Below are 12,492 nucleotides of genomic sequence, written 5' to 3'. Positions count from 1 at the left end.
ATCCGTAGTGGATGTCCTCCACCTGCTTAAAGTAGACATCCTCTGTATGTGTGTGTGTGTGTGCTTGTTTGGTGTATGGATTGTGTGTGAGTGTGCCCATGTATTGTCTGTCTGTGTTTATCTATGTCTGTTTGGAATAGGGACAATTGTTTGTGTCTGTATTTGTGTGTGTGTGTGTGTATGTGTGTGTGGGTGAGTTGCAGCTGCGAAGGAAAGGGTGGCCTGGCCAACCTCACATCTTTACCCCAGGATGCTTTTTTTCCTTGACGCATTACTCTTGACTGAGAGCCAAATTTGAGTCCTAATAAAACAAGCTCCACAATTACAGTTTTACCACCCAGTAGCAGAGCAGAGAAGCAAAAGCCTTTGAAATAGAAAATGCACAATCAAATAAAAAGTAGGCCAAGATAAATTAGATTAGAGACCACATCTAAGCCGCGGCAGCAGCCAGAAATCTCCCATTTATCATATCCAGACACTTTCCAACCACAATGCTGATGTTCTACAAATGAGCTTTTATATGTTCCTTCATTTTAAATCTGATAATGTACCTCACCTCACTCCCCCCTCTCCCCCTCTCGTCCATTCTCCTCCTATTCTTTGTCTCCTTTTCAATTCTCAACTTACTTTTATCAACTCACATCTTTCTTCCATCCGCTCTGTGTCTCTCTCTCCTGTTCTATATTCCATGGTCTTTGGCCTTTTCCCATTTCCTCTCTCCCTCCCCTGCCATCTCCATGATATCTTTCATTTTTATAATGCTTTGTTTTGATTTTGTATCTCTCCCTTTTTCCCTCTTCTCCTCCTTTCTGCTCCAACGCCCCTCCTCTGCTCCAGTCTTTGTGTGTCCGGGGACGCTACTGCGGGTGCAGGCGGCCAGCTCTCTGCAGGAGGCGGAGCACCAGGCGGGGGCATGGTGTAAGGACCCGCTGCAGTCTGGGGACCGTCTGTACGTTATGCCCTGGACCCCCTATCGCACCGACATGCTGTACGAGTATGCCTCCTGGGAAGACTTCAAACAGAACCGCGCCACCACCACCTACAAGTGAGGGCGCCTCCCACTGTCCTGGATGATCAAATAGCATCTGCTGCTGTATTGATTTATTGGCTTTTGATGTGGATATAGATGGTGATAGCAGAATGGTCCCACTGTGGTGTCAGCTTGCTCACCGTGAGGCCGTCTTGTAGGACTGTGTCATGCAGAGTAGATGGATTGGCTTGTTCTCCTGGATTTCTGCACCACTCATGTGATTCTCTCTCCTAACAGGTTGCCCAACAGAGTTGATGGCACGGGCTTTGTGGTGTATGATGGTGCAGTATTTTACAACAAAGAACGTACACGAAACATAGTCAAATACGACCTAAGGACGCGCATCAAAAGCGGTGAGGCCATTATCACAAATGCCAACTACCACGACACCTCACCCTACCGTTGGGGAGGGAAATCGGACATTGACCTGGCTGTGGATGAGAACGGCCTCTGGGTGATCTATGCCACTGAGGCCAACAACGGACGACTCGTGGTCAGCCAGGTGGGAGAGCAGCGCCGCACAGAAGGGGATGAGATGGGGATTATAAATGAAAGAGTGGATTATGTCGAAATCTCATTTAACTAGTCAGGCAAAAGGTCATATGTCACAATGAATGATTTACCGTTGAGATTACACAAGTGTACTGCCAAATGAGATACAGAGATATTGTTGGCCAGGAAAAAGAGTCACGTAAACATCCTTTGCAAAAGGTTAGGCATAATTTCAAATCCCATCATATCCAAAAACTAATCTTCAAAAGGAGATGAAATTTGTTTAGTTTTGTAGGAGCACCACAACCAGTTTGTTTCTAGCGTAAAACAGTGTATTTACTTCATGACTTAAAATCATCAAAATGTGGCCTTGTTAGGTTGTTGACTCATTTCTGTATCAGTATTTGTTTTTATTGTACACTTTGTGTTAAACATATCATAATCAAAACATGATCCATCACCGTGGATGTTGGAACATTCATATTTTAATATCAGTTGGTTGTTTGTTTCTTAACAAACAATGCTGAAATCAGGTAACAAGTCCCCACATAAGCAGAGTTTGAATGAATGTGTTGTTCAGATAGACGGGTCCCATTTATTATCACTATCTTTGACCTTACCAGGAAATTGTATTTCAAGCTGCATAAGCTGAACTATCTATCTAAAATATCAAACCCTGCATTAGCTATGAGAGTGTGTAATAATACAGCAACAAAGTAATAAACAGGAAAGTGACCACTTTCATCATCAATTGTTTACATTATTGTTGAGAGGTACCATTTATGCTTCTGTGGACTTTTGTACAGTGATAGAGGTGTTCAGTAAGCACCATTTAGCTTCGGAAAAAAGGTGGAACAAACTGCTTAGTCAGTGACTATGAATGTTTGAACTGAAAGGAATGAAATTATTTTAATCATTTAATGAAGGTAGAGTCGCTACCTTACCATAGACTTTCACCAACTGAGCTTCTGTGCAAAACCCTAAACTCACTATTCAATATTCCTTCAAACTGCACACACACAAATTAAAGAGGATATTGAGAAATTAAAGGAAAGGAGACTTGCTCTGCTTTTAGTCTTGAAGACTTTTGAATTTATACGTTTATATATTATGTAACCTACAGTATGATTGGTGCTGTATAAATTAAGCCTTTGTTGAATTCACCATTTCTTTTGTGCGCACAGGTGAACCCTTACACCCTGCGCTTTGAAGGCACCTGGGAGACCAGCTTTGACAAGAGGATGGCATCCAATGCCTTTATGGCATGTGGTGTGCTTTACGCAGTGCGGTCCGTCTACCAGGATGATGACAGCGAAGCAGGTGGCGACCTGGTGATGTATGCCTACAATACCAACCATGCCCGTGAGGAGCCTGTCAACATCCCTTTCCCAAATCCCTACCAGTATATTTCCTCTGTGGACTACAACCCTCGAGACAACCAGCTCTATGTCTGGAACAACTATAACGTGCTGCGCTACCCTCTGGAGTTTGGACCACCAGATCCAACCACAGGTAAGGAGATGTTCCACAAAAAGCACACAGGAACATAGAGGGTGAACATTGGGAAAGAAGCTTTTGGCATGTAGATTTGCACATTTCTTCTGGGGAAATTGCTTTTTTAATTCTATAATTGTGAGACATTGTCACAAAAAGTAGTCCCACTGAATAGACCATTTAGTTTTTGCTGAGCTCATGCTATAATAACCTATGAGGGTTAACAGTGGACAAGTTGGTAATAAGGTATTATTTGTAACATTGAGCCATTGATCAAGGCAGTTGATCTGTGGAGAGAGAATTACCATGACCAGATGATACAAAGAAAAGAATTAACACCCAACTAAGTTGTAAAGCCCAGCTGATGTTGAGTATTAACACTTGACACTCCAAATAAAATAACATTGTCTTCTCTTGACTCGGACAGCAAATATTATGAATAGAACAGACCCCACAGTGTTTTCTTTCTGAAGATATCACTTAGGTTACAAATTTACAGTTCTGTGCATTTCCGATACATAATATCTGTACTTGCAATAACTGTCTCTCTTATCATTATTTCATATTTATTAACATGAAGAAACACCTTGTGATTTATGAATTAGAGTTTTGGTTTGTTTTAAGTCAGACTGATCCAGTATATAATTTACTATGCAGTAATACATACAGTACGATGTGTTTTGCTTCATCAGGGATCACTTCAAATAGCCCATGCTGTATGTGTTTGTCATCTTATCTGACATTTGGGCGCCTCAGATACCACCAAATCATTATATTTCCATCCACAGCCATAGTTACAGTAAAGAGCAGCCTCTCAGGTATAACTGCTGTAGCACTTCATATCAACTTCTCTGTGTCATGGATAATGAAAAAGTCATTCTGAAATGATAAGGGAGAGGATGAAATGAGAAAATCACACTGCATTTTGGCAGTCCATCAATATGAGAGGGAGGTTTGGATGTACTGTATATCTGAGCCGCATAAAGGCCTGTATAAAGCTCGGATTAGGCCCAGAGAGTGACGAGGCAGAGACAGACGGGCAGCGGCACTCACAGAGTTGTGCATTGACTCTGCGTTTGATCATTTAGGATTTTTTAGTTGTGATGTGTTGCTTTTATCTTCACATTAGGGATGGTTGTTAGTGATGGTGACTTCTCTGATACATTTGATCAATTATTAAGTTCTTCCTGACTTGTGATGATGCCTTCTCTCCATCTCCTCCTCTGCTTCTCCTCCTCTCTCTGGAGAACAGGCTTTGAGAGGCCCAAAAAAGTATTTGTCACCCCAATTATTGTGAGGCTAACTTTTGAACTCAACTTCAGAGCTACATCTTACATTCACATATGTCTGTCCTTCACTCTCTTGATCTCTCTTTTATTTTTTTTTGCTTTTTTTCTCAAGGTTTTGGTGCTCTCCAACAAAACTCTATTTGCATCCTCTTATAACTCTCTAGATGTCTGTCTCTCACTGTGTCTCATTTGTTGCCTCTAACTCTTTCTTCCTTTCTCTCCATGCTACTCTTGTTTTCCTCAGGTCCTCTGACCACTACTCAAGTGACCACCACTCTTCCAGCCAGGCCGTTCACCTCCAGTACCAGCCCCTCTACCGCCCGCCCTCTGGCCCCTACATCACGCCCAATCGGCTCCATCAACAAGCACCCTGATCTTCGGCCAATTACAGCCACTGTGCCTGTCACCCGCCGGCCACCCCGCCCTCCTCAAGGCCCAGAGCCGCATGTCTGTGAGGCCAAGCTGGTTCGAGGTGTCCAGTGGCCTACCACACAGAGAGGAGAAACAGTAGACCGTCCGTGTCCCAAAGGATCTCTCGGTGAGGACATCTGCATGTGTGTATTTTTAAACATGTGTGCATTTTTTTTCCACTCCATGAAAAAAAACAACATATGTTTCATGTTGAAATGTACCCCCTCTGTATGTCCTCCATTCACGTGGGTATTTGTGTGGGCAATATATCTCTGTGCGTGTGCCCAAGTGATCAGCATGTTTGTGCTCTCACACTTGTTTTTTTCCACTGTTGTCTTCTTCTGTCCCTGCGTTGGTCCCACCAGCAGGCACAATCCCCTAGGACTCACAGATGAAAGCCCGTCCTCCACAAATGAAAGGCTCATCTCCCACAGAAACAGAGCTGATTGAAAGTGGTGAATAATGAAATGAAAGGCTAGACAACAGAGGCTTCACCTCCCTTTTTGCTAGTTTCTATACCTCTAAACATGCAGCCATCAAAAAGCTCTCTCAGAAAAAAAGGCATCTCCCTCCATCTTCCTCTCCAACGGCTTTCGCTGTTTCTGTATGTTCTCTCTGTGAAAATGGCAGTAACATTAAATTAGCAGCTGGCTTAATTGCCGTGTCTTGGCAGAGTTCTCAAACCCAATCTGTGTTCGATGGAGGAGAGTATAGAGAAAAGCGGGAGAGCTGGGGAAAAAAAATCAGTGGGAGAGAGAGAAAAAGGGGGAATGAAATGCAACACCACATCTGCTCTGATCCCTCAACAACTGTGAAGCGTTGCTGCATTGTCTCTGTCGTGTCTCTACTCTTCTGTTCTGCTTCTATCGCTCTCTCTCTCTTTCTCTCCGTGGTCTCTCTTCTCTTTTTCCCGCCTTGTCTTTGTGACTTGACGTTGGTTATTTGTGTCAGCAGCAGCGGATAGACCCTTCTCTGGGTTTATCCCTGTGTGGTGTCCTTTCTCTGAACCCTCACAACTAAACAGAAAAACCTAGGTGGAAATGAGGGTTGGTGGAAGGTGTTTCCCTTTAGGTGTTTTTATTTGACGGTGAGGGATCATACCTGATGTCTTTGGTGTGTGTCTGTGTGCACAGAGTGATATTTTTGTGGTACATGTGCATATGTTCCTTTTAAACCATTCCTTTTACAGCATGAAAGCCTGTTCCACCCCTGCCGTCTATTTCCTCCCTTTCTCTTCCTTCACTTATTCACTGCCCTACACTCCATTATTTAACCTTTTCCACTTCTGACCCATTTTCTCTCAGACTTTTTACTCTACCTCCTTCTTCCATCTCATCTTCAAACACTTTGAGTATGGCATTTTTAAAATTCATTTCATTCCATTTTTCTTGTGTAAAAAAAAAAAAAAAAAAAATTTAAAAATCTATCGCACTTTTTTGTGCTTATCCCTCTCCTCCACACTTTCCCCTTTTTAATTGCAGACACCTAACGCTTATTATCTTTTCATTACTCCCCCCTCCCCTGTTTCTTCTCCCTGTGCTGGTCTCCAGGCATCGCTTCGTTCCAGTGTTTGGCTGAGCAGGTCATGTGGAACCCGCGGGGTCCTGACCTGAGTAACTGCACCTCCCCGTGGGTCAACCAGGTGGCCCAGAAGGTGAGACCTGGAGCCGTGCCTCCTGGCCATGGGTCTGTCCCATTCCTTTGCCCCAGTGCCCAACCATCCTCCCTGTCCACCTCCTCACACACATTAACATATCTCCAAGACAGGCCTGATTAAAATACAGACTCATTTCAACTGGCCCTTCGTTATAAGGCATCTGCTCTTAATACTTAATTAACTCTCTTTTTTCACTAATATACTTTAATTACAGCTAGGTTCAATTATTTTTTAAAATCAGGCTTAGGGCCTAGCAGCCTGTAAAGTACTCTGCCACTTCAATTTCTCCATCATAGTCTCATATAATGCATCATACCTGTGCAGTAGCTAAACATCATGGTCACTAGATGATGCAGAATAATTTTAATTCAGCTCACTGCTATTTAAATTACCAAATTGTATTAATATTAACACTGTAGTAATCTGAAATTCCCCAAATTTGGCTGTCAGATTTCAGAAAAGATGCGTACTCTTAGAGTACTGTAAACTGGTTCAGGCAGCTATATTTCTGCTGGAGAAAACCCGACTATTCAGCCGTGCATACCCTTGACCGGCTTTCTTAAAGGTTTTTTAAGTGTGTGTGTGTGCCTGTAAGGGTAAGTAGTGTCACACTGAAAAGTTACATCGTTGGAAGAATCCATTATACCATCTCCTTTTGGCAAAAATCAATTGTAATTGGAAAGTGGTTGCTAAGGGTGTGATTTCCAAGTGAAACCACACTAGGGAGAATAAAAACTTCACAATGTGTTCTACAAGGTCCATATTTGTTTACTATGATGCGAGAGAGTCTGATAATAAAGCTCCTTCTTTGAAGGGGGTCTGGGGAAATCCGATTACTGAACAAAGAGCATGGAAAGTGAAATTCATTTTAATACTAGGACTAACACAAAACATGTGGTTTCTGTGTCCTTACTCTTAGTGTGCATGCAAATATTTATTAGACTTATTAGACTAATCAAAGCTGATCTGTTTTATCATCATTATACTATCACTGTGTGTAAACATGTGTGCGTTTGTGTGTTTATGCATAGATAAAGAGTGGTGAGAATGCTGCCAACATAGCTGGTGAGCTGGTGAACCACACACGAGGTCGGATCCAGGCTGGAGATGTCAGCTCCTCCGTGCGACTGATAGAGCAACTGCTGGACATACTGGATGCCCAGCTTCAGGCCCTGAGGCCCGGAAACAAGGAGTCAGCTGCACGGAACTACAACAAGGTAGAAGCAAGTATAAACACACAAATAAGTAAACACATGCTATTATTTTTTGAAGGATTAGAAAAGAATGCTGCGGTTAATGCGAATTTACCCCCCTAGTGCACATGCAAGGACCAGTGAGTTTTTAATTTACAGTTTTTTCTGTTTTTTTTTTTTTTTTGTTCGGCTTTTTAATTCCAGGCTTTGTTTTTTTTCCCTTCCAGCTCCAGAAGCGAGAGCGGACCTGTCGGGCCTACATCCAGGTACTTTTTCTCTTTTATCTGCCTGCTTTACATGCCTGTGGAGTAGGAATGCTCTGTGACTTAGAATAACTGAGGGAAGATAAATCCTTGGGTAGTCTAGGTTTGTGGATGAGATTCCTTTGGCTCAGTGCTCTGTATTATGATTTATATTGCCTTTGGTATCATCACTTATAGAATTTCTGGTTTGTGCTGAAGAGCAGTGTGTGTAAGTTTTGGTATAACTCCTGGCAGACAGCAGGTACAGTATTTAAATGTTGGTGTAGTATTTCCTAGAGCAGTGAAAGCTGATTTGTCGTTTTTCTATTGCTCATGGTGTACATATCTTTTAAATATGGCTTTAGCTAATCTGGAAGGCATCTGTCTCTGACATAATCTTAGCTTTGTTACACTGTGATATACCCTAAATGTATAATATTGGCCTTGGCCTCATTGTATTACACAATAAGGTACAATATCTCTGGCTCTGAGAAAAATGTAATTTGACAATAGTACGAAAGGCAATAGTTTGTGTTACTATACCCTTCTGTGCTTTTTCAATATTTGTGCAATATCTGTGGTTCTGAGAAAGCTGTAATCTAATATCACGAAAAGGCCTTGTGTATGCTTCTCTGTAATGATGAAATGCGGCACTCTGCAGTACAGAGTCTTTTGTGTGTCTTGACCTGTCTGCAGCATACTGTAATATGACACCCCATCTTCTGATCTCCGCTGGTGCAAGATGAATGTAAAGGCTGCATTATAGTTTGTAACTAGACCATTATTTTTGTCACTCGCTGCAAGGTAGCTCAGTATAACCACACTGATCAGAGGATAAAACAGAAACACCCTCAGTTTTTTTTTTTTCTCCCTCTGTAGCAGATAGAGTGCGTTCTGATGCTAAATTCATTTTATTAACAGCAATGCTCTGTATTCCACACAGCAGCCAATCCTTCATTTTGAGAGTCCTGAGCAAGAGAATTACATGAATCATCAAGCAGGCTACTCCAATAAATTGCATAGCTGATACAACCATCAAAATTGCCATTAAATGAATTGTAAGTGTGAAATAGAATTGGTAATATGTCTGACATAGCACAGTAATAAATGTAGTGCAGGGGAATGGTGAGTTTCTAGGATATTATAGTGGAATAGTAGTGACTTTGTAAGTGAAGTGATCAAGTGATATGGTTACATGTTATGATGCAGTGCACAAAATGAGTAACTACCAAGGAAAGAGTAAGAAACAAATCAGGTACTCAGTGATAATTACTCAATAGCTCATCAATAGCTAATAGCAAAACAGATTGCTGGCACTGTTCACAAACCAGTCTAATGATTAGTTACTGGACGTCTGTGAATCTGCATGCCAAACACTTTCTTAATTAATTTTTCCCAATTTACACAGAATCAAGTGCTAAATTGCACAAAACCAGTAACTAATCATTACCGCCTCATTATAAACAGTAGAGTATCATACTGAATAGCTGCGAGCAAGGCATCTTACTTAACACTTTTGTGTTTCCTCATGTAAATTAGAATATCTTTCTAGCCAACTGACAAATAGCATAATATGAATGGCACAAGGCTGAGACAGAATTCAAAAAAAGATGTTTTTTAATGTTTTTAAAATTTTTGGAGCATCATTTTCACACTATGTTTGTAATTACTTATGAGCTATTCATTAATTATTAGGTAGTTCCTGATTTGTTTGTTGCTCGTTTCTTGCTTTGTGTATCTTTTTGTAAAATGTTCCCGGCAATAGTAATAAATGCTTTGTGTCAGGCGGTGGTGCAGACAGTGGATAATTTGCTACGTCCTGAGGCTCTGGAGTCGTGGCAGGACATGAACAGCACAGAGCAGGCTCACACTGCTACCATGCTACTGGACGTACTGGAGAAAGGAGCTTTCCTTCTGGCCAACAACATGTATGGGAATCGCTTTTCTGACCGAGCGCCCAGCATTGGTAAGAAAGGTGTTAATTGTGGATGCACTTATGAATAAAGTGAAGTTTGGCTGTTTATTACATCTCTGACAGCGCAGAGGAGTTAATAAAATGTTTGTTTCCACCATCAGATCTCGAGGTGCATGTTCTAAACACAGAGATGGACCTGCAGGACTTGTCCTTCCCACAGAACTACGCCAGCGACAGCACCATTCAACTTTCAGCCTCCACTATCAAGCAGTACAGTCGCAACGGTCAGCAACCCTTACCCCACCCCACCCTTCAGCCCTACAACTGAAAAATTGTACTGTCCTGTGCATCCCACTCTCTTATGTTTCCATTTGCATTTTCATGCGAGCTTAAAACAGTCTGCATGCAGTTGACTACGTTATTGGTTCATAATAATAGGCTAATCAGATTAACAAAAGCGCTGAGACAATTTCTTTTCTTGATGGTTTCTTAACAGCAGTCTTAATAGAATAGCTGGGGAGGCGTGTAGATTACAATCGGCCCCAGTCTGACAGAGCAATCTCAGCACTCCCTCTCTTCTCTCTTCCCCATTCCATTCCCTCGCTCCGTCTCTCCTCCATCTTATCCCCTTCTCTCATCTCTCTGGTTTCCAACCCCCCCACTCTGTCATCCCCCTCTCCGTCGTTCCCCTCCTCCCTCCGTGGCCCTCATCCCCAACCCTTTTCTGTTTTCTGTCTCCGCTCGGCTCTGCAGTGGGAACGAGATTAGAATGATTGAAACAAACGCACATGAAATATTCATATGGAATAATAAGAGATCTGTGAATGCTTGAGGGATGAATGTTCCATTGCCCTCCACATTAAATCTCGCTCTCTTCCACCAGTCAAAATGAAACGGTCCTTACCATCATTCTAACCTTCACTAACTCTCTCTCTCTGTCTCCCTCTCGCTCACCCTGTCACTCCCCACTCTCTATCTCTGTCACTCTCACTGCTATTACCATATTATGCCCCCATTTCTGTATTTGGTCTTTTTTTTTTCTCTTTCCTCTCCCTTCTCCTCCTCCTCCCTCCTTCTATTGTTTTTAGTTGTATCTCCTTTTTCATTTAACATGCTTTTTTTCTTTTACTTTTCTTCTCCCATTGTCTCTCTTTTATTCTGTTTTCTCTTCGCTCTCATGCAGGACAAGTCAAGGTGGTGTTCATTCTGTATAAAAACTTGGGATCCTTCCTGTCCACTGAGAATGCCACAGTGAAGATGGAAGTGGAGGCTGGGTCAAGCCATGACCGGAAACGCCTGGCGGTTAATTCCCATGTAATCGCTGCCTCCATCAATAAAGAGTCCAGCAGAGTGTTTCTCACCGAGCCGGTGGTCTTCACACTCAAACATCTACAGGTGGCTTAATTTAAACCTTATCATGCTTAATTTAAATTCTGACACACAAACCGTCATCAACATTTGCCATTATTTCTCTCTTTGTTTTTTCTTTCTCTGCAGTTGGAGAATTATTACACTCCAAATTGCTCCTTCTGGAATTACTCCGAACGCTCCATGACAGGCCAGTGGTCCTCGCAGGGCTGCAGGCTGCTGGACACCAACAATACGCACACCACCTGCTCCTGCAGCCACCTCACTAACTTCGCCGTGCTCATGGCTCACCACGAACCCGATGTGAGTAAACAAGGGCGTGGCAGACACATGGTTAAAATGGAAGGCGAGTAATTTATGCAGACATTAATTCGTGCGAGTAATAGCGTTCGCTCACTCTCAGTCACACACCCTCACACACATGCACATTAATGTACCCTCTCAAGGCTGACAAGCTCTTTGTTTTGAATTTTCCCTTATTTTACTCCGACATTCAGGGAGGCACATGCTTACAAATTCATGTCCTGCTACTTCTAGCTGACATTCACATGAATTTGAATGTCATGTATTTTTTTTCAGGACATCTTTTCTCTTGTCTCTACACTTTAGCTCCTTGCATATATTTACAAATATTAAATAAAGCAATTTTGGTCTTTTTCTCCCCTCCCCCTTGTTCTGTCTATCTATCCCCCTATTGTTTCTTCCATCCACTGTTCTCATATCTGTCTCCTTACTCCTCATATCTCATCCCGCTGTCTTCCAAACACTTTGTTCTACATTTTCACTTCCTCTGTTTGTCTGACTCTGCTGTGTTTCTACGTCCCTCTGCCCTCTCTTTGCCCCCTCTTTTTTCCCCCACATTCTCGACCCCCTTATTTTGTTTACCCACCACACCACCTGGACCTCAGTACCAGGGGCGAATGCACGAACTGATCCTATTTGTGATCACCTGGGTGGGGATAGTCATCTCGCTAGTGTGTCTAGCCATCTGTATCTCCACTTTCTGCTTCCTGCGGGGCCTGCAGACCGACCGCAACACCATCCACAAGAACCTCTGCATCAACCTCTTCATTGCCGAGCTGCTCTTCCTCATCGGCATTGACAAGACAGATTACCATGTGAGTTTGTAGCAACACGTCAGCCTGATACCTTCGAAGGGTGTTGTATAGGATCTTGCTCATGAATAGGTTTAGGCTTGTTTACTTGAAAAGGTATTGAAACAGATTTTTACTGCTCTCTTAAAAAAGTGTAGTAATTATTCATTACTTTAGCATTATATCCCCAAAATTTTTCAGTACATCCCTCCTTTAAAACTCAGCTGACACGTCTAATGACTCATAGGATCAGCTTAAGTTTTTGCTTGAACATGAAATAGGGAGTTACAGCAATACACAATGTTTT

The 12,492-nt window shown here is 42.4% G+C and overlaps 1 protein-coding gene across 1 annotated transcript in view; it reads left to right on the top strand.

Moving 5' to 3' along the window:
- adgrl1a (adhesion G protein-coupled receptor L1a) overlaps positions 1 to 12,492 on the top strand; it is a 66,498-nt gene that overhangs the window by 42,313 nt on the left and 11,693 nt on the right. The window contains exons 5-16 of the mRNA XM_042393497.1: positions 838 to 1,045; positions 1,268 to 1,532; positions 2,707 to 3,034; positions 4,550 to 4,843; positions 6,267 to 6,370; positions 7,405 to 7,590; positions 7,794 to 7,832; positions 9,594 to 9,774; positions 9,885 to 10,007; positions 10,907 to 11,118; positions 11,221 to 11,394; positions 12,000 to 12,209. Of these exons, the coding sequence (XP_042249431.1) occupies positions 838 to 1,045; positions 1,268 to 1,532; positions 2,707 to 3,034; positions 4,550 to 4,843; positions 6,267 to 6,370; positions 7,405 to 7,590; positions 7,794 to 7,832; positions 9,594 to 9,774; positions 9,885 to 10,007; positions 10,907 to 11,118; positions 11,221 to 11,394; positions 12,000 to 12,209 (2,324 nt within the window). The remainder of the gene's footprint in view (positions 1 to 837; positions 1,046 to 1,267; positions 1,533 to 2,706; positions 3,035 to 4,549; positions 4,844 to 6,266; positions 6,371 to 7,404; positions 7,591 to 7,793; positions 7,833 to 9,593; positions 9,775 to 9,884; positions 10,008 to 10,906; positions 11,119 to 11,220; positions 11,395 to 11,999; positions 12,210 to 12,492) is intronic.

Source organism: Thunnus maccoyii, chromosome 18, assembly GCF_910596095.1.
Source record: "Thunnus maccoyii chromosome 18, fThuMac1.1, whole genome shotgun sequence".
NCBI lineage: Eukaryota > Metazoa > Chordata > Actinopteri > Scombriformes > Scombridae > Thunnus > Thunnus maccoyii.
The sequence above is the reverse complement of the archived record's forward strand: the minus strand, read 5'-3'. Positions and strand labels throughout refer to the sequence as shown.